The sequence below is a fragment of the Schistocerca nitens genome, chromosome 11, assembly GCF_023898315.1.
Source record: "Schistocerca nitens isolate TAMUIC-IGC-003100 chromosome 11, iqSchNite1.1, whole genome shotgun sequence".
In the NCBI taxonomy this organism is placed as follows: domain Eukaryota; kingdom Metazoa; phylum Arthropoda; class Insecta; order Orthoptera; family Acrididae; genus Schistocerca; species Schistocerca nitens.
The window spans coordinates 66,393,168-66,420,042 of NC_064624.1; the positions used below are offsets into that span (position 1 = coordinate 66,393,168).

The 26,875-nt window shown below is 44.8% G+C and overlaps 1 protein-coding gene across 1 annotated transcript in view; it reads left to right on the forward strand.

Annotated features, from left to right (window-relative positions):
* Positions 1–1,258: 1,258 nt before the first annotated feature.
* The window catches only part of LOC126212638 (uncharacterized), a 126,455-nt gene continuing 100,838 nt past the window's right edge, over positions 1,259–26,875 (forward strand). The window contains exon 1 of the mRNA XM_049940065.1: positions 1,259–1,388. Within this exon, the coding sequence (XP_049796022.1) occupies positions 1,363–1,388 (26 nt within the window). The 5' untranslated portion in view covers positions 1,259–1,362. The remainder of the gene's footprint in view (positions 1,389–26,875) is intronic.

The following is a 26,875-nucleotide window of genomic DNA, read 5'->3' on the forward strand; positions in this document are numbered from 1 at the left end:
ATCTGAGCTCAGGAGCGCCGTGGTCGCGTGGTTAGCGTGAGGAGCTGCGGAATGAGAGGTCTTTGGTTCAAGTCTTCCCTCGAGTGAAAAGTTTACATTCTTTATTTTCGCAAAGTTATGATCTGTCCGTTCGTTCATTGGCGTCTCTGTTCACTGTAATAAGTTTAGTGTCTGTGTTTGGCGACCGCACCGGAAAACCGTGCGATTAGTAGACGAAAGGGCGTGCCTCCCCAATCGGAACCGAAAGCATTTGATCGCAAGGTCATAGGTCAACCGATTCCTCCACAGGAAATATTCATTGACCTTGTTATTGAAGTCGCGAGCTATATTTGCTGGATTTATATTGCCCACGGAATACATCTCACGTATTTAATGCACTCTCATTCAACGTAGCGAACAGTCAACTGGAAGCCAGGGAGCCTCGTTAGCAGGAATACTCTCTCTTTCGTGCGCTGTAGTCGACTAACGTCGTGTGTTTCGATGTTTGTTTAGATGTAGCGTCCCCATACTACGGTGCAGTTACCTCGCATCGGACGGACGGACGGACATATAATAATTGCCTGAAAATAAAAAATTAAACTTTTCACTCGTGGGGAAGACTTGAAGCCAGGACCTATCGTTTCGCAGCTGCTCACGCTAACCACGGGACCACGGTGCTCCGAAGCTCACACTCTCCTTGATGTTGCCTATCTTGCTCAAGGACTACTCAGTTTGTATATTTTGCTTATTTTTTTTCATGGTTCCACACAACTTCTTCCTGTTTCCTCGATTGATCTGTGTTCAGTTTTTCAAAGCCTATCCACTGTGCCAACTTATAACTAAATCTGATGGGGGGGTGCGATGGGGAGGTTCGCTTGTTAGAGCCATTTGAACCATTTCGCTACATATGATGTTACGTATAATCTCACTCAGGTCGCACTTCGACTCTAAAGAAGGCCACGCCTGCAGATTTTTTATGCGTAAACTAGCGTTTTCGGAGACGCTCCGTCACGTGTGAGAGTGGAACTAGTTGTCACCCTAAAAGCGTGCGGCAGACGCTCGGATGAATGGACAAGCGCGCCGGCTGCCAGTCAGTGTCACTGTGGCGGTGGTCCGGGCGGGTGACGCCACGCCCGCTGTGGTTGGCTCAGCCTGCGGAAAGGCTTCCGCCCCCCCCCCCCCCCCCTACACCAGGCCTCTCGCACTCGGCGCGTTCGCGGCTCAGCCTCGACAGCCGGCGATGCATCCAGGGAGCGCGGCCGCTTCCCTGCTGGTCCTGCTGGCGGCCAACCACTCCTCGCTGCTCCGCTGCGCCTGCGACCACTTCGCCAACGTCACCGACGTCGACGGCCGAGGCGGACTCAGTCACAGTCAAGCGGAGATATGGACAAACTACTGTCTCCACCAGAGTGAGTACTCTGACCTACAGTAGGCGTCCACGCCACGTCACGGGCTGTGCAGTTTTGCAACTACTAACACGCGGCTCGGCTTGCGCACACTTTTTATGAAGGAGGGTGAAACATTCTCTGCCCGGCAGTGCAGGACTGTGTTTGTAGCGGGCGAAAATGCTCTTTGCTTTCACCCATTTAGGACTATGGAAATTGTCGGAGCCTCTTCCAGAGAGCATGTATCATGAGCTACAGGGTGTTTCAAAAATGACCGGTATATTTGAAACGGCAATAAAAACTAAACGAGCAGCGATTGAAATACACCGTTTGTTGCAATATGCTTGGGACAACAGTACATTTTCAGGCAGACAAACTTTCGAAATTACAGTAGTTATAATTTTCAACAACAGATGGCGCTGCGGTCTGGGAAACTCTATAGTACGATATTTTCCACATATCCACCATGCGTAGCAATAATATGGCGAGGTCTCTGAATGAAATTACCCGAAACCTTTGACAACGTGTCTGGCGGAATGGCTTCACATGCAGATGAGATGTACTGCTTCAGCTGTTCAATTGTTTCTGGATTCTGGCGGCACACCTGGTTTTTCAAGTGTCCCCACAGAAAGAAGTCACAGGGGTTCATGTCTGGCGAATAGGGAGGCCAATCCACGCCGCCTCCTGTATGTTTCGGATAGCCCAAAGCAATCACACGATCATCGAAATATTCATTCAGGAAATTAAAGACGTCGGCCGTGCGATGTGGCCGGGCACCATCTTGCATAAACCACGAGGTGTTCGCAGTGTCGTCTAAGGCAGTTTGTACCGCCACAAATTCACGAAGAATGTCCAGATAGCGTGATGCAGTAATCGTTTCGGATCTGAAAAATGGGCCAATGATTCCTTTGGAAGAAATGGCGGCGCAGACCAGTACTTTTTGAGCATGCAGGGACGATGGGACTGCAACATGGGGCTTTTCGGTTCCCCATATGCGCCAGTTCTGTTTATTGACGAAGCCGTCCAGGTAAAAATATGCTTCGTCAGTAAACCAAATGCTGCCCACATGCATATCGCCGTCATCAATCCTGTGCACTATATCGTTAGCGAATGTCTCTCGTGCAGCAATGGTAGCGGCGCTGAGGGGTTGCCGCGTTTGAATTTTGTATGGATAGAGGTGTAAACTCTGGCGCATGAGACGATACGTGGACGTTGGCGTCATTTGGACCGCAGCTGCAACACGGCGAACGGAAACCCGAGGCCGCTGTCGGATCACCTGCTGCACTAGCTGCGCATTGCCCTCTGTGGTTGCTGTACACGGTCGCCCTACCTTTCCAGCACGTTCATCCGTCACGTTCCCTGTCGGTTGAAATTTTTCAAACAGATCCTTTATTGTATCGCTTTTCGGTCCTTTGGTTACATTACACCTCCGTTGAAAACTTCGTCTTGCTGCAACAACACTGTGTTCTAGGCGGTGGAATTCCAACACCAGAAAAATCCTCTGTTCTAAGGAATAAACCATGTTGTCTACAGCACACTTGCACGTTGTGAACAACACACGCTTACAGCAGAAAGACGACGTACAGAATGGCGCACCCACAGACTGCTTTGTCTTCTATATCTTTCACATCACTTGCAGCACCATCTGTTGTTGAAAATTGTAACTACTGTAATTTCGAAAGTTTGTCCGCCTGAAAATGTACTGTTGTCCCAAGCATATTGCAACAAACGGTGTATTTCTATCGCTGCTCGTTTAGTTTTTATTGTCGTTTCAAATATACCGGTCATTTTTTAAACACCCTGTATCATAGACGAGATACTGGCATAAGTAAAGCTGTGAGGACGGGGCGTGAGTCGTGCTTCGGTAGCTCAGTTGGTAGAGCACTTTCGCTTGGAAGCCAAAGGTCCCGAGTTCGGGTCTCGGTCGGGCACACAGTTTTAATCTGCCAGGAAGTTTCATATCATGAGCTGTGATTTGCAACGTCTGAAAATTACCGATCTAGAGCTCTCATACCCTTTTCATGAGCAGAGAAGGTATCGCACGTCCGGCCCCGGATCTGACCACGAGGGCCGATGTGCCGGTCAGCCTGGACATGGTTTTTTAGGCGGTTTTCCACATCCTGCTAGGTGAATACCGGGCTGGTCCCCATGTACCGCCTCAGTTACACGGCTCGCTGACATCTCAACACATTCGCACTCTTCCATGGATTACACACGATGCAGACATTTCGGCTGCACTAATTCTGTCCCAGGGGGTACGGGGTGGCGGCAGGAAGGGCATCTGGCCACCCCTTAAAGATTAACATATTAAATCGGATTAACGATGGCTGACCCTGCGCAACTGCGGGACATATTTCAAGCGATAGATAGATAGATAGATAGGTAGACACATAGACAGATAGATAGAAGGTTTCGCAAGTGAGTGAGAATATGTGGAGGGTGGAGGGTGGCAAACACGATGGATAGCTTCTACATTAACAAAAGAATATCGTGTGAGGTTGTGGCATACCTTACGTTTTACTCACCTACTGAGATTCAGACATCACAATACAGGGCAATTCAAATTAAATACAGCGATGACAAGTGGCTGAGAAAATTTAATGTATAGCAGTACATCCCCAAGTATTATACAGAATGTAGAAAGAACTTCCCATTTCCGCAAGCGCAGTTAACCGGAAGCTGACGCATGCGAGGTGATACATAACGGAACTCGATGCGTGGCAGGAGACAGAATATTCGGCAATGTTAAAAAAATAAAGGGATACGAGAAAACATTTCTCAAGTGTATAAAAAATCACCTCGTAGTACAGCCCAAAGGACCTTAATTAAATATCGCTTCAAACTCTATGATACGTATTTTTAAAATTTTTTGTTTCAAAGTAATGCTTACATATTTCCCTTCGCGCCCCACCCACAGACCAGAATGGGATAAGGCAAATTTGTTGAAAACTTATTGCGTGAAATTGTACAGAATATCATGTTAAAACTATGACAAAGTTCTTTAATGAACTGCTTAGAGTAAGTAAAATAGAATCTTCAAAAAAATTATTTACAATAATAAAACAGTGTAATGTCATTTTGAAAAATGTACAATTATTTTTAACGCCTAGTACCAAGTTAATGTTACTTTACGTTACTAAATCCCATCGATTGTGCAGCAGCTGTATTTTCTGACTTGCGAATAAAGAACACAGATGCCCAGTAATAAGCCCAACAACCTATTAATGACCAGCTAGACAAGTTTCTCTCTCAAATCTCTGTGATAAGCCGGTTCTTTCTGCCAGTCGATAGGTTAATGACCTGGCAAAGAGATGAATGACTGTTGGGGTAAAGAGTCTGCTCTCTCCATTGACTACAGCTTCATTGCCACCTCGTATTCTTGTTCTGCACTGAACAAATTTTGAAATTTTCCATTTGTTCTGTCAACTCTGTACTTGGTATCATTCTTAGCTTTACGAATGTTCCTTTTCAGCGTTGATTTGGGAACTTTAAACTCCTTGGATACTTTTAAACCCCAATTCAGAAGGTAAAGGAGCTGTAACTGTCATTTCCATTGATTTAATGTCCCATTTCTTTATATCTGTCATTTAATACTTCACACTATCTAGTAAAGCAAGGGGGGAAAAATAAGTAATTACTTTGACATCTACTTGTGTCAAAGAATGACTGGCGAGGAAGTGACGCTGTAGCATTATTTCCGCTCCAAGAGCAGATTTCAGGTTAGAGACTTTTATGGACTGACGGATTTAGACCTATTATGTAGGTGACGCACGGGGAATTGCATGTACTTTAAGATTGCGTGTTATTCTGTGGCGTAAAGCTAACAGTTAACGGTTCGTCGTGCTTCGAAATTCACCGAAAGTTGTAAGAACGCAACTAAAAAAGGTAAAGAACACCCGTTCACTTACAACTCGCGCAGCACACAAACTCGAAATGGCTGTCGCAGCTTGTCATCCGTTTAGAGACACAGCCTCACGTCAATACAGCAGCTAGCAGCAGCGCTCTCCATCTTAGAAAACCGCACACATCCGTCGTGTCCCGCTATCGCGTTCTGCTCCGATTTCCCCTAACTGCAAGGCCCAGTGTCACAAGAGGAAATGGGGGAGTTCTCCGTGCTAGAATTTAAGAATAGTTGTTTCGTCATCCCATGGCAGAGAAGCTCCCGGCAGCGATACAATTAAGCGGCTTATCCAAATGCCGACAATGACGGATTGTGTCGGCAGTTTGGCGCAGCCTATGTTTGGGCAATGGAAGAAATACCGGCCGGTGTGAAACGGACTATCGCTGCCATCTTGTCAGTTTGAGCTAAGGATATCACGTTGAACACCTGTTGGTTACATACGGCTTTTTTAAACTTTCTTTTATATTTTCTGCAGTTCTTATCAAAATATCGCTAGTCGTTTGCAATACTATTTGCAGTTTCAAGCACCCAGTCAGAAGACTTCTTGCCTCCTTTCAGTCGTATTTGTCGGGGATCACTCTGAGAACGAGACACCACACAGTGAAAACTATAATTATTAACATCAATAACAATAATTCATTTTTGTTGTGGGCAACGTCAGGCAAAGCCACTCAGTCGCTGACCATATACCAGTCAAGTGAGCTTCAAATTTTGCTGAATAACTAGCTCCGCAGATAACGAAGAGATTGATGAAATGTGTGATGAGTTAAAGAAATTATTCAGACATTAAAGGGAGACGAAAACTTAATAGTATTGGGTGACTGGAATTCAATAGTAGGAAAAGGAAGAGAAGGAAACGCAGTAGTTGAATATGTAATGTGGATAAGGGATGAAAGATGAAGCCGCCTCGTAGAATTCCGCACAGAGCATAACTTCATCATAGCTAACACTTCGTTCAAGAATCATGAAAGAAGGTTTTATACATGGAAGAGGCCTGGAGATACTGGAAGGTTTCAGATGGATTATACAATGGTAAGATAGAGATTTAGGAACCAGGTTTTAAATTGTAAGACATTAACAGGGTCAGATGTGGACTCTGTTCACAATCTATTGGCTATAAACTGTAGATTAAAACTGAAGAAACTGCAAAAATTTGGGAATTTAAGAAGATGCGACCTGTATAAACTGATAGAACCAGAGGTTGTAAAGAGTTTCGGGGAGAGCATTACGGAACGATTGACAAGAATGGCGTAAAGAAATACAGTAGAAGAAGAATGGGTGGCTTTGAGTGATGAAACTGTGAAGCCAGCAGAGGATCAAGTAGGTAAAAATACGAGGGCTAGTAGAAATCATTGGGTAGCAGAAGAAATACTGAATTTAATTGATGAAAGGAGAAAATATAAAAATGCAGTAAATGAAGCAGGCAAAAAGGAATACAAACGTCTCAAAAATAAGATCTATAGGAAGTGCAAAATGGCTAAGCAGGGATGGCTAGAGGACAAATGTAAAGATGTAGATGCACATATCGCTAGAGATAAGATAGATACTGCCTACAGGAAAATTAAAGTGACCTTTGGAGAAAAGAGGACCACTTGCATGAGTATCAAGAGCTCAGATGGAAATCCAGTTCTAACCAAAGAAGGGAAAGCAGAAAGGTGAAAGGAGTATATAGAGGGTCTATACAAGGACGATGTACTTGAGGACAATATTATGGAAATGGAAGAGCATGTAGATGAAGATGATGTGGGAGATATGATACTGTGTGAAGAGTTTGACACAGGACTGGAAGACCTAAGACAAAACAAGGGCCCAGAAGTAGATAACTTTTCATTAGAGTTACTGATAGCCTTGGGTGAGCCATTCCTGACAAAACTCTACTATCTAGCGAGCAAGAGGTATGAAACAGGGGAAATACCCTCAAACTTTAACAGAAATAAAATAATTCTAATTCCAATGAAAGTAGGTGTTGACAGATGTGAAAATGTTTGTTGGAACACGTGAGGCAATACTGACCCTACGACTCATCTCAGAAGATAAATTAAGGAAAAGCAAACGTACGTTTCTAGCATTTGTAGCCTTAGAGAAAGCTTTTGACAATGTTGACTGGAATACTCTCTTTGAAATTCTGGAGGTGGCAGAGGTAAAATACAGGGAGCGAAAGGCTACTTACAATTTGCACGGAAACCAGATGGCAGTTATAAGAGTCGAGGGGTATAAAAGAGAAGCAGTGGTTGGGAAGGGAGTGAGTCAGAGTTGTCGCCTATCCCCGATATTATTCAATCTGTATATTGAGCAAGCAGTAAAGGAACTAAAAGAAAAATTTGGAGTAGGAATTAAATTCTATAGTGGGGAAATAAAAAATTTGAGGTTCGCCGATGACATCGCAATTCTGTCGGGAAAAAACCTGGAAGAGCAATTGAACGGATTGGACGGCGTCTTGAAAGGAGGATATAAGATGAACATCAAGAAAAGCAAAACGAGGATAATGGAATACAGTGGAATTAATATAGGACAGCGAACGGCAGCGCGTTTGTTGCCTAACTGGCGAGATACCGACAGAAAGACGATGAAAATTACAGGCGAAATACAGTTCAGAGGCGCATCACAGTAATCAAAGCACGAAAACAACGATGTGCCCATTACACTGCACGGTCTACACTCTGTTCATCATAACAACAAACGTGATGTAAACATTACGCCATGTATCCTTCCGCATTGCTTGAATCTCATTGGACTTCGTTTCTCGTGAAGCGGAAGGCAAGCTGTGTCCACTACGATCACAACGATACGTTTTACGATACAAGGTGAAAAGTATTTAAACGACAAACTCTGGGAGGTTGTAGGGTACATCAAAAGAAATATTGCCGGCCGCTTGTGGCAGAGCGGTTCTAGGCGCTTCAATCTATAAATGCGCGACCGCTACGGTAGCAGGTTCGAATCCTGCCTCGTGCATGGATGTGTGTGATGTCCTTAGGTTAGTTAGGTTTAAGTAGTTCTAAGTTCTAGGCGACTGGTGAGATATTAAGTCCCATAGTGCTCAGAGCCATTTGAAGCAAAACAAATATTTTTCCCTAATGTCATTTTTTCCTATGAGGATTATTTAAACAGGTGGAGGCCGTATTACGCTCTTCAGTTGTTAGATGCCGTATTACGATCTTCAGTAGTTAGAGGTCGTATTACGCTCTTCAGTTGTAGTCAACTGCTGTCCACCAGTGTAGTAGTGCATTGTCTCTGTTTACTAATGGAGCGATACACCTGGAGTGAGTACACTGGTATGGTTAGTGTGTACTACGTAGCGCACCACAACGGACGAGCTGCACAGCGGGTCTATCAACAACAATATCCTAATCGCCGTATCCCGCATCATACGACCTCTGCCGCTGTGTACCGACGTCTGCGTGAGACCGGACCATTTAGCAGATTACCTGGACAGGGACGCCGTCGCACGGTAAGAACGCTGCAATATGAGGAAGCTGTCTTGCAGCATGTGGAGCTGGATCCTTCAATCAGCGCTCGTGCAATTGCACGTAACACGGGGACGAATCAGACGAATGTAAGAACAGTCCTTCGAGTCCAACTGTTACGTCCACTTCACTTACAGCGTGTCCACAACCTGGAACCAGTTGATTATCCACCCAGAGCACAACTTTCGCAGAGGTACCTGGAACAGTGCGAAATGCATCCTGTTGCATCAGTTTGTCTACCGATGAAGCAACGTTCGGGCTTGATAGAGTCTTCAACATGCACAATTCGCATGTTTGGAGTGAGGAAAACCCAAATGGCACAGCTACTAGCGCTCATCAAGTGCGGTTCTTCGTTAATGCGTGGGTCAGTGTTGTTGGGAGCTGGTTAATTGGGCCGCATCTGCCACCTAGGCAATAGATAGTTAGATAGATAGTTAGACAGATAGACAGATAGATAGATAGAAGCTTTCGCATGTGAGTCAGAATATGTGGAAGGTGGAGGGTGGCAAATACGATGGATAGCTTCTACATTAACAAAAGAAGATCGTGTGCGGTTGTGACGTACCTTATGTTTTACTCAGCTACTGAGATTCAGAGATCATAATACAGGGCAATTCAAAATAAATACAGCGATGGAAAGTGGCTGTGAAAATTTAATGTATTGAGGTACATCCCCAAGTATTACACAGAATGTAGAAAGAACTTCCCATTTGTGCAAGTGCAGTGTACCGGAAGCTGACGCATGCGCGGTGATACATAACGGAACTCGGTGGGGAACAGGAGACAGAATATTCGGCAATGTTTATAAAATAAAGGGATACGAGAAAACATTTTTCAAGCGTATAAAAAATCACCTTGTAGTACAGCCTAAAGGACATAACCTGAAAATCGCTTAAAACTGTATGATACGTATTTTCACATTTTTTGTTTCAAAGTAATGCTTACATATTCCCACAGACCAGGGATAAGGCAAGTTTGTTGCGAACTTACTGCGTGAAATTGTACGGAGTATCATGTTAAAACTATGACAATGTTCTATAATGAACTGCTTAGAGTAAGTAAAATATAGTGTTTAAAATAAGTCTTTTACAATAATAAATGATTTTAATGTCATTTTGTAAGACTACAATTATTTGTAACGCTGAGTACCAAGCTAATGTTACTTTACGTTACTAAATCCCATCGATCGTGCACCGGCCATACTTTCTGCCTTGCGAATAAAGAACACAGGATGCCTAGTAATAACTCCTACAACATATTCCTGACCAGGCAGACAAGTCTCTCTGTCGAATTTGTGTGGCGAGGCAGTTCTTACTGGCAGTGCTTAGGCTAATGACCTTAGAAAGAGATGAATGACTGTTGGACTAAATAGTCTGCTTTCCGTTGACTACAGGTCTGTTGCCACTTCGTATTCTTTTTCGGCAATGAACAAATCTTTAAATTTTCCGTTTGATTTGTCGTCGTCTCTGTACTTGTTATTGTTCTTAGCTTTATGAATGATTCTTTTCGGAGTTGATTTGGAATATTTAAACTCCTTAGATACTTTTAAACCCCAATTCAGAAGGTAAAGGGGCTGAAACTGTCATTTCCATTGATTTACTGCCCCATTGCTTTATATCAGTCTTTGTGATATAGTTCACACTATCTAGTAAAGCAAGGGGAAAAAAATTAGTAATTACTTTGACATCTACTTGCATCAAAGAATGACTGTGGAGGAGGCTGTAGCATTGTTTCCGCTCCAAGAGCAGATTTCAGGTTAGAAACTTTTATGGACTGACGGATTTAGACGTATTATGTGGCTGACGTACAGGGAATTGCATGTACTTTAAGATTACGTGTTATTCAGTGGCGTAAAGCTAACAGTTAACGGTTCATCGTGCTTCGAAATTCACTGAAAGTTCTAAGAACGCAACTAAAAAGGTAAAGAACACCCGTTCACTTACAACTCGCGCTCCAGAAAAAGTCGAAATGGCTGTCGCAGCTTCTCTTCCGTTGAAAGACACAGCTCCACGTGAATGCAGCAGCTAGCAGCGGTCTCCAGCTTAGAAAACCGCACACTCCCGTCGTGTGCCGCTACTCCGTTGGGCTCCGATTTCCTCTAACTTGAAGGTGCAGAGTCACAAGGGAAAATGGGGACATTCTCTGTGTTATAATTTAAGAACAGTCGTTTCGTCATCCCATGGCAGAGAAGCTCCCGGCAGCGATTCAGTTAAGCGGCCTCTCCAAATGCCGACAATGACGTTTGGTGTCGGCAGTTTGGGGCAACACACGTTGCGGCAATGGAAGAAATACCGCTCGGTGTGAAACGGACTATCGCTGATATCTTGTCCGTTTGAGCTAGGGAGGTCATATAGAACACCTGTTTGAAACGTGCAGTTTCTTTTAAAAACTTTCATTTATACGAGGGTCGTCCACAAAGTAAGTTCCGTTTCTATTTCTATCCGCGGCAGCGCTACGATCGCAGTTCCGAGCACGCGCGGCAGTTACTCTGACTCAAGGAGGAGACGTGTACGCGATTTTCAGATCGCTGCTGCCGGCGTGTGCTTTGTAGTGCTTCTTTATAATGTCGCCGTAGTTGAAAATGCCACCGTGTGTGAAATCACATCTGTGATTCGTTTTCTAAATGCAAAGAAAGTTAAACCAAAGGAAATTCATCGGCAAATGTGCGAAGTTTACGGACGAAATGCTACGAGTGATTCAATGGTTAGAAGGTAAGTGAGACTGTTCAATGAAGGACCTGATCAAGTGCAAGACGAAGAACGAAGTGAAAGCCCGTCTCTGGTTACTGATGAACTGGTTCACACAATTGAATCACCACCGTAAGTTTACACTTAGTGCCCTTGCTATGGATGTTCCGCAAATCTCACGATCACTAATTCATGAAATTGTTACTGAGAAACTGAAATTTTGAAAACTTTGCTCACGTTGAGAACCCAAAATTCTTAATGAACAACACAAAAAACAACGGGTGGGCAGTGCACTTCAGTTTTTGACACGCAAGAATGAAGAAGGCGATGCTTTTCTTTCTCGGATAGTCACGGGGGATGACACCCCTGAAACAAAACGGCAATCAGTGGAATGGAGGCCCAATTCATCCCCAACGAACGTTAAGTCTGAGCAAATCCTCACACCTCAAAAAGTCATGTGCACCGTTTTCTTTGGACAGAAAAGGCATTTTGCCGACTGATTTCTTAACATGAGGCCAAACAATCAATGCACAAGGTTATTGCGAGACCACCAAGATATTGCCCCACGCAATACAGAACAAGCGCCGAGGATTACTGTCTGTTCTTTTTTCCCCACGATAATGCCCCACCCCACACGGCGAATGTGACCAAACAACTCTTACGGGAATTTCACCAGGACACGTTTGATCATTCTCCGTACAGTCCGGACCTCGCTCCTAGCGACTTTCATTTCTTTCACCTAAAATCTGTCCTTGGTGGTCAAAATTTCTATGATGATGACGAGCTGAAGGAACGTATTACCACATGATTGAATATACAGGCGGCAACCTTCTTTGAAGAAGGCATAGAAAAACTTGTGTCCCACTATGACAAGTGCCTAAGAAATTTCGGAAGCTACGTAGGAAAGTAGTTTAACAGTTCTAGATTTTTCTACAATAAATATTTTTTTCTGTATCTGTACAAGTTTGTTTTATATAACCAAAGGGAACTTACTTTGTGGACGACCCTCGTGTTTTCTGCAGTTCTTGCCAAAATATCGCTAGTTGTTTGTAATACGACGAGGGTGAGTCAAATGAAAACCTTAAATATTTCTTAAAATATTATTTATTATGTAGAAGTGATACAAAGCTGTATCACTTTCAACATAATCTCCACCACGCTCAACGCAAGTCCTCCAGCGCTTACAAATTGCATAAATTCCTTTAGAAAAAAAATTCCTTTGGTAGTTCGTGCAACCATTCATACGCCGCGTAGTGTACCTCCCCATCAGAACGGAACTTCTTTCCTCCCATTGCGTCTTTGAGTGGTCCAAACATTTGGACATCACTTGGGGCAAGCTCTGGTGATTGCAGGCTGCAGATGATTTTTTAGGAGATCTGTGTATGATACACTGGTGACAGTGGTCCCTGTAGGCATGTAATGCTCCAAAACGACTCCTTTTTCGTCCCAAAAGAGAGTCAGCATAACCTTTCCTGCTGATGGTTCTGTTCGGAACGTTTTGGTTTTGGTGATGAGCAATGGCGCCATTCCTTGCTCGCTCTCTTCGATTCCGGTTGGTGGAAGTGAACCCAGGTTTCGTCCCCAGTAACGATTCTTGCAAGGAAGCCATCACCTTCTCGTTCAAAGCGCCGAAGAAGTTCTTCACAAACATCCGCACGTCGTTCTCTCATTTCAGGAGTCAGCTGCTGTGGCACCCATATTGCAGATACTTTCTGAAACTGGAGCACATCGTGCACAATGTGGTGTGCTGACCCATGACTAATCTGTAAACATGCTGCAATTTTAGTGTCACTCGGTGGTTTTCCTTCACTACGGCTTCAACTGCTGCAGTGTTCTGTGGAGTCACAACTCGTTGTGCCTCACCCGGACGAGGAGCATCTTCCACTGAAGTCACACCATTTGCGAACTTCCTACTCCATTCGTAGACTTGCTGGTGTGACAAACATGCATCACCGTACTGAACCTTCATTCGTCGATGAATTTCAGTACGTTTCACACCTTCACTACGCAAAAACCGAACAACAGAACGCTGTTCTTCCCTGGTGCAAGTCGGAAGTGGGGCGGCCATCTTTATACTGATTCTGCGACGGTATGTGTGCATCTGCACTATAGTGCCACCTACAGGCCATTCTACACGCTGTTTGTAGCACGCTCACCAACTTACAGGAGGCTGGCTGGAGTGGACGAGCGGTTCTAGGCGCTACAGTCTGGATCCGGGCGACCGCTACGGTCGCAGGTTCGAATCCTGCCTCAGGCATGGATGTGTGTGATGTCCTTAGGTTAGTTAGGTTTAATTAGTTCTAAGTTCAAGGCGACTGATGACCTCAGAAGTTAAGTCGCATAATGCTCAGAGCCATTTGAACCAGCTAACTTACAGGATAACGGCGCGAAATTTCGATTTGTTATTACTACTTTAAGGCTGTTTCAAGCACCCAGTCAGAAGACTTCTTGCCTCCTTTCAGCCGTATTTGTCAGGGATCACTCGGAGAACAGGGCGCCACGCAGCGAAATCTATAATTATTAATATTAATAATAATAATTCATATTTGTTACGGGCAACGTGAGGTAAAGTCCCTCAGGCGCTGACCATGTACCAGTGCAGTGAGCTTCAAATTTTTCTGAATAAATGACGGGACAGACTCTGCCGAGAACATACGCGAAGTTACGACAGATTATGTTTGCCGATATCAGATGTGTATTACAGTATAAAGTTCAGAATGCTTAATTACAACAAACACACGGTGATGGCATCCTGATTTTTCTGCTCGTAATGGTAGCTATCAACGATCCTATAAGAAGCCGATTTTCATCAGTTTACAGCGCAAAAAAATGGCTCTCAGCACTATGGGACTTAACTGCTGAGGTCAACTGTCCACTAGAACTTAGAACTACTTAAACCTAACTAACCTAAGGACATCACATACATCCATGCCAGAGGCAGGATTCGAACCTGTGACCGTAGCGGTCGCGCGGTTCCCGACTGTAGCGCCTAGAACCGCTCGGCCACTCCGGCCGTTTACAGCACAATATTGCCACAGACTGCGAGGGAGATCATTGGAAATGTCACTAACAGGGAGCAGTGAGGAAGCTGTTTAAATGCCCGGTGGTGAGGTTAGCTCAGGGCCGAGGTAACGTGATCTCGGATCCCCTCAGTGAAGCTGACTGGCCCCAGTATCTGTATGGCTTCAGTGTCACTGTTCAAACGCTGCCTATTCGTTTTTGTAAACAGCCACTGAGTTTTCTTCCGTTTTCCTTAGTGTTGCAGTCTAGGTCTCTCATTGCGTGTTTCTCGTGCCTTTGATCGAAAAGACTCCAGTCGCATTCGGCAGTAATTGTTTCATCAGCGGAGAGAACACCTTTTGTAGGCCAGAAAACTCCAGCTGTAAACATTGTGCCACGCAGGATTAGCCGTGCGGTCTTAGGCGCTGCAGTTATGGACTGAGCGGCTGGTTCCGGCGGAGGTTCGTGTCCTCCCTCGGGCATGGATGGGTGTGATGGTCCTTAGGAAAATTTAGGTTACGTAGTGTGTAAGCTTAGGGACTGATGACATTAGCAGTTGAGTCCGATAAGTTTTTCACACACTTTTTGATTTTGTTTTTGTAAACATTGCGGCAGATGAAAACTGACCCGCTGCCTCTAGTGCTGCCTGCAGGGCCGGCTCCCTCTCTTGTGTCAGCAACACCGCCCTAGCGGTGCACAAATTCAGTTGGATTATTTTTAAAATCATCCCCACACTGCTGAGTAATTAGATGTCACATTTGCTTTGTCGCAACTCTCTAACTGTTACCTCTCCTACCGCAAACACAAAACGACCAACAGTATTACGACTATCTCACACGAATGTGAAATAGCGAATGGCAGCGGCTTTGTTGCGCAACTGACGGACAGAAAGACGACGAATTACAGGCGAAATACAGTTTAGAGGCGCAACACGGTGATAAAAACACGAAACAACAATGTGCCCATTACACTGAGGAGGGGACGTCTGTTGCACGGTTTACACTCTGTTCATCATAAGAACAAACCTGATGTAAACATTACGCCATGTATCCTTCCGCATTTGCTTGAATCTCATTGGACTTCCTTTCTCATGAGCGGAAGGCAAGCTGTGTCCACTACGATCACAACGATACGTTTTATGATACAGGGTGAAAAGTATTTAAACGACAAGCTCTGGGAGGTTGTAGGGGACATCAAAAGAAATATTGCCGGCCGTTTGTGGCAGAGCGGTTCTAAGCGCTTCAGTCTGGAAATGTGCGACCGCTACGGGCGCAGGTTCGAATCCTGCCTCGGGCATGGATGTGTGTGATGTCCTTAGGTTAATTAGCTTTAAGTAGTTCTAAGTTCTAGATGACTGATGACCTCAGTAGTTAAGTCCCACAGTGCTCAGAGCCATTTGAACCAAAACAAATATTTTTCCCTAATGTCATTTTTTCCTATGAGGATTATTTAAACAGGTGGAGGCCTTATTACGCTCTTCAGTTGTTAGAGGCCGTATTACGATCTGCAGTTGTTAGACGGTGTATTACGCTCTTCAGTTCTAGGCAACTGCTGTCCACCTGTGTAGTAGTGCATTGTCTCTGTTTACTAATGGAGCGATACACCTGGAGTGAGTACACTGGTATGGTTGGTGCGTAATACGTAGCGCACCACAACGGACGAGCTGCACAGCGGGTTTATCAACAACAATATCCTAATCGCCGTACCTCGCATCATACGACCTTTGCTGCTGTGTACCAACGTCTGCGTGAGACCGGGTCATTTGGCATATTACCTGGACAGGGACGCCGTCGCACGGTAAGAACGCTGCAATTTGGGGAAGCTGTCTTGCAGCATGTGGAATGGGATCCTTCAATCAGCACTCGTGCAATTGCACGTAACATGGGGACGAATCAGACGAATGTATGAACAGTCTTTCGAGACCGATTGTTACGTCCATTTCACATACAGCGCGTCCACAACCTGGAACCAGTTGATTATCCACCCAGAGCACAGTTTTCGCAGAGGTACTTGGAACAGTGCGAAATGCATCCTGTTGCATCAGTTTGTCTACCGATGAAGCAACGTTCGGGCTTGATAGAGTCTTCAACATGCACAATTCGCATGTTTTGAGTGAGGATAACCCAAATGCCACAGTACTAGCACTCATCAAGTGCGGTTCTTCGTTAATGCGTGGGTCGGTGTTGTCGGGGGCTGTTTAATTGGGCCGTATCTGCTACCTAGGCCAGTAAATGGCAGGCACTATTACAATTTTATTCGCCAGAGTATTGCCATAATTGCTGGAAGACCTCCCGTCCCCTACAAGACAACGCATGTGGTTCCAACATGACGAGGCGCCGGCATATTTCAGACGTCGTGTACATCGATTCCTGGACCGATGGTTCCAGAAACGTGGATTGGCAGAGGTGGTCCTGTACCGTGGCCTGCTCGATCCCCTCTGGACTTTGTGTGGGGAGAGATGCGCCACCTTGTTTACGCAACTCCTGTTGCATCAGAAGAGGATCTGGTTCCCCGGATAGTAGCAACAGTGGGAAAAATTTAGGATACTGCTGGGGTTTTGCCAGCATCAGACAGAACATGATCCGACGGTGTACCTTTGTTTACGTGTTAATGGAGGCATTTTTGAAAATCTACTGTAATTGAAATTGGGTTGTGTTAATGTGTTGTCTCTTGGTCATAAAAAAAGGAGAAGTGTTTCTTGGTTTAATTAATTTGCCGCCAGAGAAATCTTCCTCTAACGGTTTAAATACTCATAGGAAAAAATGACATTAGGGAAAAATATTTGTTTTGATGTCCCCTACAACCCCCCCTAGTTTTTCGGTTTAAGTACTTTTCACCCTGTATATTACAAGCACATAGTCTGGGCGAAAATGCAGAACTACAGCTATACCGGCGCATTAAACTTGGACAGCCCTGGCCAGCCAGCTCGTCCAGCTAACCTGCGAAGATGTGAGCAGTTGCCTTTCAGACGTAAAAAGACACGAGGAGGGAAGCAATATAGGTTCGAATGTCGTTTAATTTTTAAAGAGAATGAAGTAATATTAGGCAAAGTTCCAGTACTGGCACGCTTCTTAGGTGACCTGACGGAAAGCATACAATTCTCTCGTTCTCACCTAAAACAGTGCTCTAATTACAAACAAGAGTGGTCGCAGGTTCGAATCCTGCCTCGGGCATGGATATGTGTGATGTTCTTAGGTTAGTTACATATCAGGCCATTAAAATTGCTACACCAAGAAGAAATGCAAATGATAAATGGGTCTTCATTGGACAAATATATTACACTATAACTGACGTGTCATTATATTTTCACGTATTTTGAGTGCATAGATCCTGAGAAATCAGTACCCAGAGCAACCACATCTGGCCATAATAACGGCCTTCATACGCCTGGGCATTGAGTCAAACAGAGCTTGGATGGCGTGTACAGGTACAGCTGCCCATGCAGCTTCAACACGATACCACAGTTCATCAACAGTAGTGACTGGCGTATTGTGACGAGCCAGTTACTCGGCCACCATTGACCAGACGTTTTCAATTGGTGAGAGATCTGGAGAATGCGCTGGCCAGGGCAGCAGTCGAACATATTCTGTATCCAGAAAGGTCCGTACAGGACCTACAACATGCGGTCGTGCGTTATCCTGCTGAAATGTAGGGCTGTGCAGGGATCAAATTAAGGATGGAACCATGGGTCGTAACACATGTGAAATGTAACGTCCACTGTTCAAAGTGCGGTCAGTGAGAACAAGAGGTGACCGAGACGTGTAACCAATGGCACCGCATATCATCACGCCGGGTGATACGCCAGTATGGCGATGACGAATACACGCTTCCAATGTGCGTTCACCGCGAAGTGGCCAAACACGGATGCGACCATCATGATGCTGTAAAAAGAACCTGGATTCCTCCGAAAAAATGTTCTGCCATTCGTGCTCCCAGGTTCGTCGTTGAGTACACCATCGCAAGCGCTCCTGTCTGTGATGCAGCGTCAAGGATAACCTCAGCCATGGTCTCCGAGCAGATAGTCCATGCTGCTGCAAACGTAGTCGAACCGTTCGTGCGGATGGTTGTTGTCTTGTAAACGTCCCCATCTGTTGACTCAGGGATCGAGACGTGGCTGCACGATCCGTTACAGCCATGCGGATAAGATGCCTGTCATCTCGACTGCTAGTGATGCGAGGCCGTTGGGATCCAGCACGGCGTTCCGTATTACCCTCCTGAACACACCGATTCCATATTCTGCTAACAGTCTCTGGATCTCGACCAATGCGAGCAGCAATGTCGCGATACGATAAACCGCAATCGTGATTGGCTGCAATCCGACCTTTATCAAAGTCGGAAACGTGATGATAAGCATTTCTCCTTCTTACACGAGGCATCACAACAACATTTCACCAGGCAACGCAGGTCAACTGCTGTTTGTGTATGAGAAATCGGTTGGAAACTTTCCTCATGTCAGCACGTTGGAGGTGTCGCCACCGGCGCCAACCTTGTGTGAATGCTCTGAAAAGCTAATAATTTGCATATCACAGCATCTTGTTCCTGTCGGTTAAATTTCGCGTCAGTAGCACGTCATCTTCGTGGTGTAGCAATTTTAATGGCCAGTAGTGTAAGTTTAAGTAGTTCTAAGTTCTAGGGGACTGATGACCTCAGATATTAAGTCCCATAGTGCTCAGAGCCATTTGAACAAGCAAGAGCGATAAAAATTGCTAACTTAAACACAGGGTAATGTCTGTGAGCGAGTTATGTGAGTTGCCAAAGCATACTGCAGGGGATTAACTGTATTGCTGTATACTGAAGCCACTGAACTTATTAAAATGTCAGTTTTCTGGTATCCTCTTAGCTCCTTCCTTATCCGAATCCGAGAACAGTTCTGGAACTGTCATCTGCTAGATTGATAACGAATCGATCAGCAGCTGAATCCACGATGACAACCAGGCACCGTATTCTCTCCTCTTCTTTCGTGACGAGCCGTTCTGTATCCCACCAACGTTCGGGAGTGACATGTGAGAAACCTGCGTGCGTTAGTTCTAGTACGTCTGGCAGCTTAACAATCATGTTATTTCTCGCGACAAATCCCTTAATTTGTCTCCGGATCTGTTTTGTTGGGCTCACATTGCAATGGTACAGTGGCAAATGTAAAAATGCAGCACTTTTAAGGTGTACTCGATGCTGTGCAAATGATTGTTTTTCGTTTTTCTACCGCACTCTGGTTCGTGTCAGACAACATCTGTCGTATTTGGTTTCTCATTTTACCCTTAACAATTAAATTGATACGTTTTCTTAACTTAAACAACCTTTATTAACAATGTTTCGTAAATTATCGATAGCTAAGAATTTATATTTGAAATGAAAACAGGAATTTCGCGTGCAACATGTAATTAGAAACTAGAAGCTGTGCATTACTCATAAAAAATGATGATGAATTTTACAATTACGAGATGTAGGTATTTGAAATCGAACGAAGGATGACCAAGGTGAGAGTTGAATCAGCGATCCGTGAACTGTAGCGAATTATGAATCTACTATGCTACTGATGGATCAGCGATGCATGAACTGTAGCGGATTATGAATTTACTATGCTACTGATTCCGCTATGTATCCAGTGTGCATTTGTATCTCACCTGTACGAATTACGAGGGTTGTTTTTTAAGTAAGGGCCGTTCGCGCGGACGCCGCAACAAGCCACCGCGCCACTTGCCGGCATCCTTCCCGTTCACACTGATGCAAGTTGCAGCTCTGTAGCAGACGTGTACGCATCGCTGTGCTACTTTATAATGTTTACGATTATTGAATCGCCCACCGCGTGTGAGATACGGTCAGTGATACGTTTTTTTTTTTTTTTTTTTTTTTTTTTTGACGGCCGCCGAAGTGGCCGTGCGGTTAAAGGCGCTGCAGTCTGGAACCGCAAGACCGCTACGGTCGCAGGTTCGAATCCTGCTTCGGGCATGGATGTTTGTGATGTCCTTAGGTTAGTTAGGTTTAACTAGTTCTAAGTTCTAGGGGACTAATGACCTCAGCAGTTGAGTCCCATAGTGCTCAGAGCCATTTGAACCATTTGAACGTTTTTTGACCGCGAGAAGCCTATCAGCTGCAGAAATTCATCGTCAGTTAACAGAAGTTTATGGCTTTAATGCAATGAGTGAAGGTAAAGTGCGTCAGTGGGTTAGAGAGTTTAAAAATGGCCGTCAAAACGTCCATGACGAAGAACGCTCAGGCCGGCCCTCTGTGATCACTGATGATTTGGTGGCTGCAGTCGAAACAAAGATTCGTGAGGACAGAAGATTCACAATTTCCACTCTTTCTTTGGAATTTCCACAAGTTTTAAGATCGGTTTTGTACAAAATTGTGTCTGAAAACCTAAACTTTAAGAAACTGTGTTCTCGGTGGGTACCCAGACTCCTCACAGAGGACCACAAAGGGAAGAGATTTGCCACTTCATTGGACTCTTTGATTCGTTACGAGGAAGAAGGGGATGACATGTTGAGTCAAATTGTCACTGGAGATGAAACATGGGTATCCGATATCACTCCCGAAAGCAAGCGACAATCGATGGAATGGCGACACACAATCTCACCCGTCAAGGTCAATGCCGAACAGACGCTGCCAAAGCGCAACATTGTGGCAAATGTGTTCTGGGACCGGCGCGGTGCTTTGCTAGTGGACTTTATGCCACGAGGAACGACAATCAACTCAGATGCCTACTGTGCAACTCCAAAGAAGCTCCGCAGAGCAATTCAAAACAAAAGGCGCGGCATGCTGACAAAAGGAGTTTTGCTCCTGCACGATAACGCTAGGCCTCACACGTCTCAAAAGACTCGGGATTTGATTGATTCTTTCGGCTGGGAAGTTTTGGACCATGCACCATACAGCCCCGACCTTGCTCCTAGCGATTTTCACCTTTTCCGGTACGTGAAACACCATCTTGATGGGCAGCGCTTCAATGACGACGATGAAGTGAAAGCGGCCGTGAACACTTGGCTGTCGGAGGAGGCGGCCAAATTCTTTGAAGAGGGAATTAAAAACTTAGTTGTACGGTATGACAAGTGCTTAAATAAACAAGGCAACTATGTAGAAAAATAGGTAAAAGTGTGTAGAATCAAAAAATAAAAAGTTTTTTTTACAAAAGTATTTGTATCCTTTTTTTTAAATAAAAATGGCCCTTACTTAAGAAAGAACCCTCGTACTTCTTCTTCTGCGGCTCTGCAACTCATTATAAGTCTTGACCTCTTCAACTACCTCCTTACATTTGTCCCGGTCTCTTTCTGGCAGTTTCCAGTTCCTGTAGTAGCCCATCTTCCGAAGGTCTTCTATGACTCCAGTTTTCGGTCGACCACGTTCTCTCTATCCACCTAGCTTTCCTTGTAATATCTTATTTGGTATTTCTTTATTATTCATCCGTGTCATGTGTCCAGCCCACCTCATCCTAGATGAATTCACAATCCTTTTAACAGGCTGGTCTTTGTAGAGGCGTACCACTCATTATTGTATCCTCCTCAATATTTCCCTTTCGCATATAGGGCCGATGGTTCTCCTGAGTGTACTTCTCTCGAATTCAACCGCCGATTCAGCATCCTTTGCTGTCTCAGAGGCGTATGTAAGCAGTGGTCTGATCACTGTTTTATAAGTGGTTAGTTTTGTGGTGCAAGTCAGGCGAGTTGAAGATATAAGCTTTGTTAAGGGAAATAAGTTTTATTGTCTGCAATTAGACTTTGCTTTAGTTCATATGAGGCATCGTTTACGTTGGTTGCAATCGAACCCAGGTACTTGAAATGATCGACTCTTTCAAAGGTATAACTTCCTCATCGATATTTCGGCTGCCATGTTCTCCCTGTGTGCTTTCCCAGCAGCCAGGTATTAGTTTTTCAGCTCGTTGATATTTAGTCCCATATTTTTGCTCGCTTTTTCATGTACAGTGAATGTCTCTTCTGTTGCTGTCAGAGTTCTTGCTACTTTGTCTATGTCATCCGCATAGGCCAGTATCTGCACAGATTTATGAAAAATCGTTTCCCTATTCAAGATATTTGCTTCTCTCAAGGCCTTCGCCAAGGCGGCGTTGAATAGGAGGGATGCCTTTGCCTCACCTTGCCGTACTTTGTCTTTAACTTCCAAAGTATAGGACAACATTGTTCCAGTTCTCATTCACTCCTCCATTTCTCTCATTGTCATTCACACTGCCCTTATCAGCTTTCTTGGAGTATCCAATTCATCTAGAGCTTGATACAGTTCCGCTCCGTCTGTACTATCGTACGCTGCTATAAAATCAATAAAAAGATGACACTTTCCGACAGAATACTCCTTTGTTTTTTTCCAGAATTTGTCACAGGGTAAATACAGTCGCTCGAAAAACTTAAAAGCGATTTTTTATCTGTAAATGTATAAAAAACATTAAGAACAACCCATTTTTCGGCATTTTTAACTGTATTTTACTACGGAGCAGGAAGCAGTCTCAGCCATTTTCACACTGAGTATTATCAGTGTCACAATCAGACCACAACAGTGTAGGGACTGTTATTGTACACGACTTTTGAAATAAAAACTGCACTACTGGCTATTAAAATTGCTACACCACGAAGATGACGTGCTACAGACATGAAATCTAACCGACAGGAACAAGATGCTGTGATATGCAAATTATTAGCTTTTCAAAGCATTCACACAAGGTTGGCGACGGTGGCGACATCTGCAAAGTGCTGACATGAGGAAAGTTTGCAACCGATTTCTCATACACAAACAGCAGTTGACCGGCGTTGCCTGGTGAAACGTTGTTGTGACGCCTCGTGTAAGGAGGAGAAATGCGTACCATCACGTTTCCGACTTTGATAAAGGTCGGATTGCAGCCTATCGCGATGGTGGTTTATCGTATCGCGACATTGCTTCTCGCGTTGCTCGAGATGCAACAACTGTTAGCAGAATATGGAATCGGTGGGTTCAGGAGGGTAATACTGAACGCCGTGCTGGATCCCAACGGCCTCGTATCACTAGCAGTCAAGATGACAGGCATCTTATCCACTTGACTGTAACGGATCGTGCAGCCATGTCTCGATCCCTGAGTCAACAGATGGGGACGTTTGCAAGACAACAACCATCTGCACGAACAGTTCGACGACGTTTGCAGCAGCATGGCCTACCAGCTCGGAGACCATGGCTGCGGTTACCCTTGACGCTGCATCACAGACAGGAGCCCCTACGATGATGTACTCGACGACGATCCTGGGTGCACGAATGGCAAAACGTCATTTTTTCGAATGAATCCAGGTTGTGTTTACATGATGGTCGAATCCGTGTTTGGTCACATCGCGGTGAACGCACATTGGAAGCGTGTATTCGTCATCGCCATACTGGAGTATCACCCAGCGTGATGATATGGGGTGCCATTGGTTACACGTCTCGGTCGCCTCTTGTTCGCGTTGACGGCACTTTGAACAGTGGACGTTACATTTGAGATGTGTTACGACCCGTGTCTCTACCCTTCATTCGATCCCTGCGAAGCCCTACATTTCAGCAGGATAATGCACGACCGCATGTAGCAGGTCCTGTACAGGGCCTTTCCAGATACAGAAAATGTTCGACTGCTGCCCTGGCCAGCACATTCTCCAGATCTCTAACCAATTGAAAACGTCTGGTCAATGGTGGCCGAGCAACTGGCTTGTCACAATACGCCAGTCACTACTCTTGATGAACTGTGGTATCGTGTTGAACTCAATGCCCAGGCGTATCAAGGCGGTTATTACGGTCAGAGGTGTTTTTCTGGGTACTGATTTTTCAGGATCTATGCACCCAAACTGCATGAAAATGTAATCACATGTCAGTTCTAGTATAATATATTTGTCTAATGAATACCCGTTTATCATCTGCATTTCTTCTTGGTGTAGCAATTTTAATGGCTAGTAGTGTTCATAGGTAAAGCGCGATTGCGAAAAACGTTGATGTCTGTTAATACGTTTCCTTTAATGTAACTAAGTAACCAGATATCTAATGCATAAGTGAGACCTACTTCCCAGAGGATAACAACACCACTGTACGTGTGCTACGGCTTCTGACCGGTCATCGCATTTGTGTTTGTTTACGTCAGGTTTAATCTTATGATGAACAGTGTTATTAATGTGACTGTGGGAGCAACTTTTGCAGCGACGCTCCGATGAGAAAGTAAGTTGGACAGTAAGTTGGAACGTTGGCAGGAAGCCGCCGTCCACGCACCCGCAGTGGATCCCAGAGACTCCGACCGACCGCCGCTGCGCTCACCTCTGAGTGGGAGGGTTCATCTCTCTTATCAAGTCTCGCGTCGAGGCGTCCCACACACTAGGACGGTCTCTCCCCTAGCGTCCTCCAAAGTTTTCTATGGGCGTGTCCATACAGCCGATTGGCCACCTCACATTCTCCATCTGGCCAATCAAATCATTTAACAATAGCCGCGCGGGATTAGCCGAGCGGTCTAGGCGCTGCAGTCATGGACTGTGCGACTGGTCCCAGTTCGAGTCCTCCCTTGGGCATGAGTGTGTGTGTTTGTCCTTAGGATAATTTAGGTTAAGTAGTGTGTAAGCTTAGGGTCTGATGACCTTAGCAGTTAAGTCCCATAAGATTTCACACACATTTGAACATTTAACAATAAGTGCATTCTTGAGATGAAAGTGCATTTTTTGCTTGAAAAACATTGTCCGTGCTTAGCCAAGTACGTTCTGCGTTCTCTGGTAGGACTCATTTCGGACGACGCTGAAGTTCAGAACTGGTAGGCGTCCAGCTACAGGTGCACGTTTTTCTGTACCTACTGGGCCACTCTGCAGATCACACTTAAGTACCAGATGGAGGGTGCGTCAATCTACCGTCACACCAATTCTCTGTTAATCCACTCTCGACAGTATTTTTCTGCGAACGGACACCTGTAAACTTCCCGCACTCTGTGCGAACCGAGTCAGTAACAGTGAATTCCAGATTTTCTGTCTAAGATTGTCTTATGTTTGTTGAACGCTGTGTCGAAAAGTCAAAGTACTTCGAATAGAACAAACTCCTCCATTCAACCGGCATAGAGCCGATACAACGTGGGTGATGCGAAACCAGACTAATACATTTTACGCATGTTACCATCATAATCACAATTCGAGGCAATAAGATGAAATATTTATTGACTTTCGAATAGAATTTGACTAATTATTGCACCATCTACAGATAAATAGAGATATCAAATGAATAATTTGACTTGATTCAGGTAGGGACGACACAGCATGGATGGAAAGCCATCCGACACATGTGGAACGAAGCACAGGAACCTATGTTTTGATCCTTAGTGTTTATGTTTAAATATCCAGCAGAAAGTAAGGTCGCGCGTGGCTGTTATCTGGAATGAAGCACTACTTGAAAAAAGCTGCACAGATATGCAGCCAGATACAGGGTGATCCACTGATCGTCACTGGGCCAGATATCTCACGAAATAAGCGTCAAACGAAAAAACTACAAAGAACGAAACTTGTCTAGCTTGAAGGGGAAAACCAGATGGCGCTATGGTTGGCCCGCTAGGTGGCGCTGCCACAGGTCAAACGGGTATCAACTACGTTTTTTTTTTTAAATAGGGACCCCCATTTTTTTATTACATATTCGTGTAGTACGTAAAGAAATATCAATGTTTTAGGTGGACCACTTTTTTCACTTTGTGATAGATGGTGCTGTGATAGTCACAAACATATGGCTCACAATTTTAGATGAACAGTTGGTAACAGGTAGGTTTTTTAAATTAAAATACAGAACGTAGGTACGTTTGAACATTTTATTTCGGTTGTTCCAATGTGATACATGTTCCTTTGTGATCTTATCACTTCTGAGAACACATGCTGTTACAGCGTGATTACCTCCAAATACCACATTAATGCAATAAATGTTCAAAATGATGTCCGTCAACCTCAATGCATTCGGCAATACTTGTAACGACATTCCTCTCAACAGCCAGTAGTTCGCCTTCAGTAAAGTTCGCATTGCATTGACAACGCGCTGGCGCATGTTGACAGGCGTTGTCAGTGGATCACGATAGCAAATATCCTTCAAGTTTCCCCACAGAAAGAAATCCGGGGACGTCAGATCCGGTGAACTGGCGGGCCATCGACCAATCCCCCTGTCATGAAATATGCTATTCAATACCGCTTCAACCACACGCGAGCTATGTGCTGGACATCCATCATGTTGGAAGTACATCGCCATTCTGCCGTGCAGTGAAACATCTTGCAGTAACATCGGTAGAATATTACCTACGAAATCAGCATACATTGCACCATTTACAATGCCATCGATAAAATGGGGCCTGCCGGTGTGGCCGTGCGGTTCTAGGCGCTTCAGTCTGGAACCGCGCGACCGCTACGGTCGCAGGTTCGCATCCTGCCTCGGGCATGGACATGTGTGATGTCATTAGGTTAGTTAGGTTTAAGTAGTTCTAAGTTCTAGGGGACTAATGACCACAGATGTTAAGTCCCATAG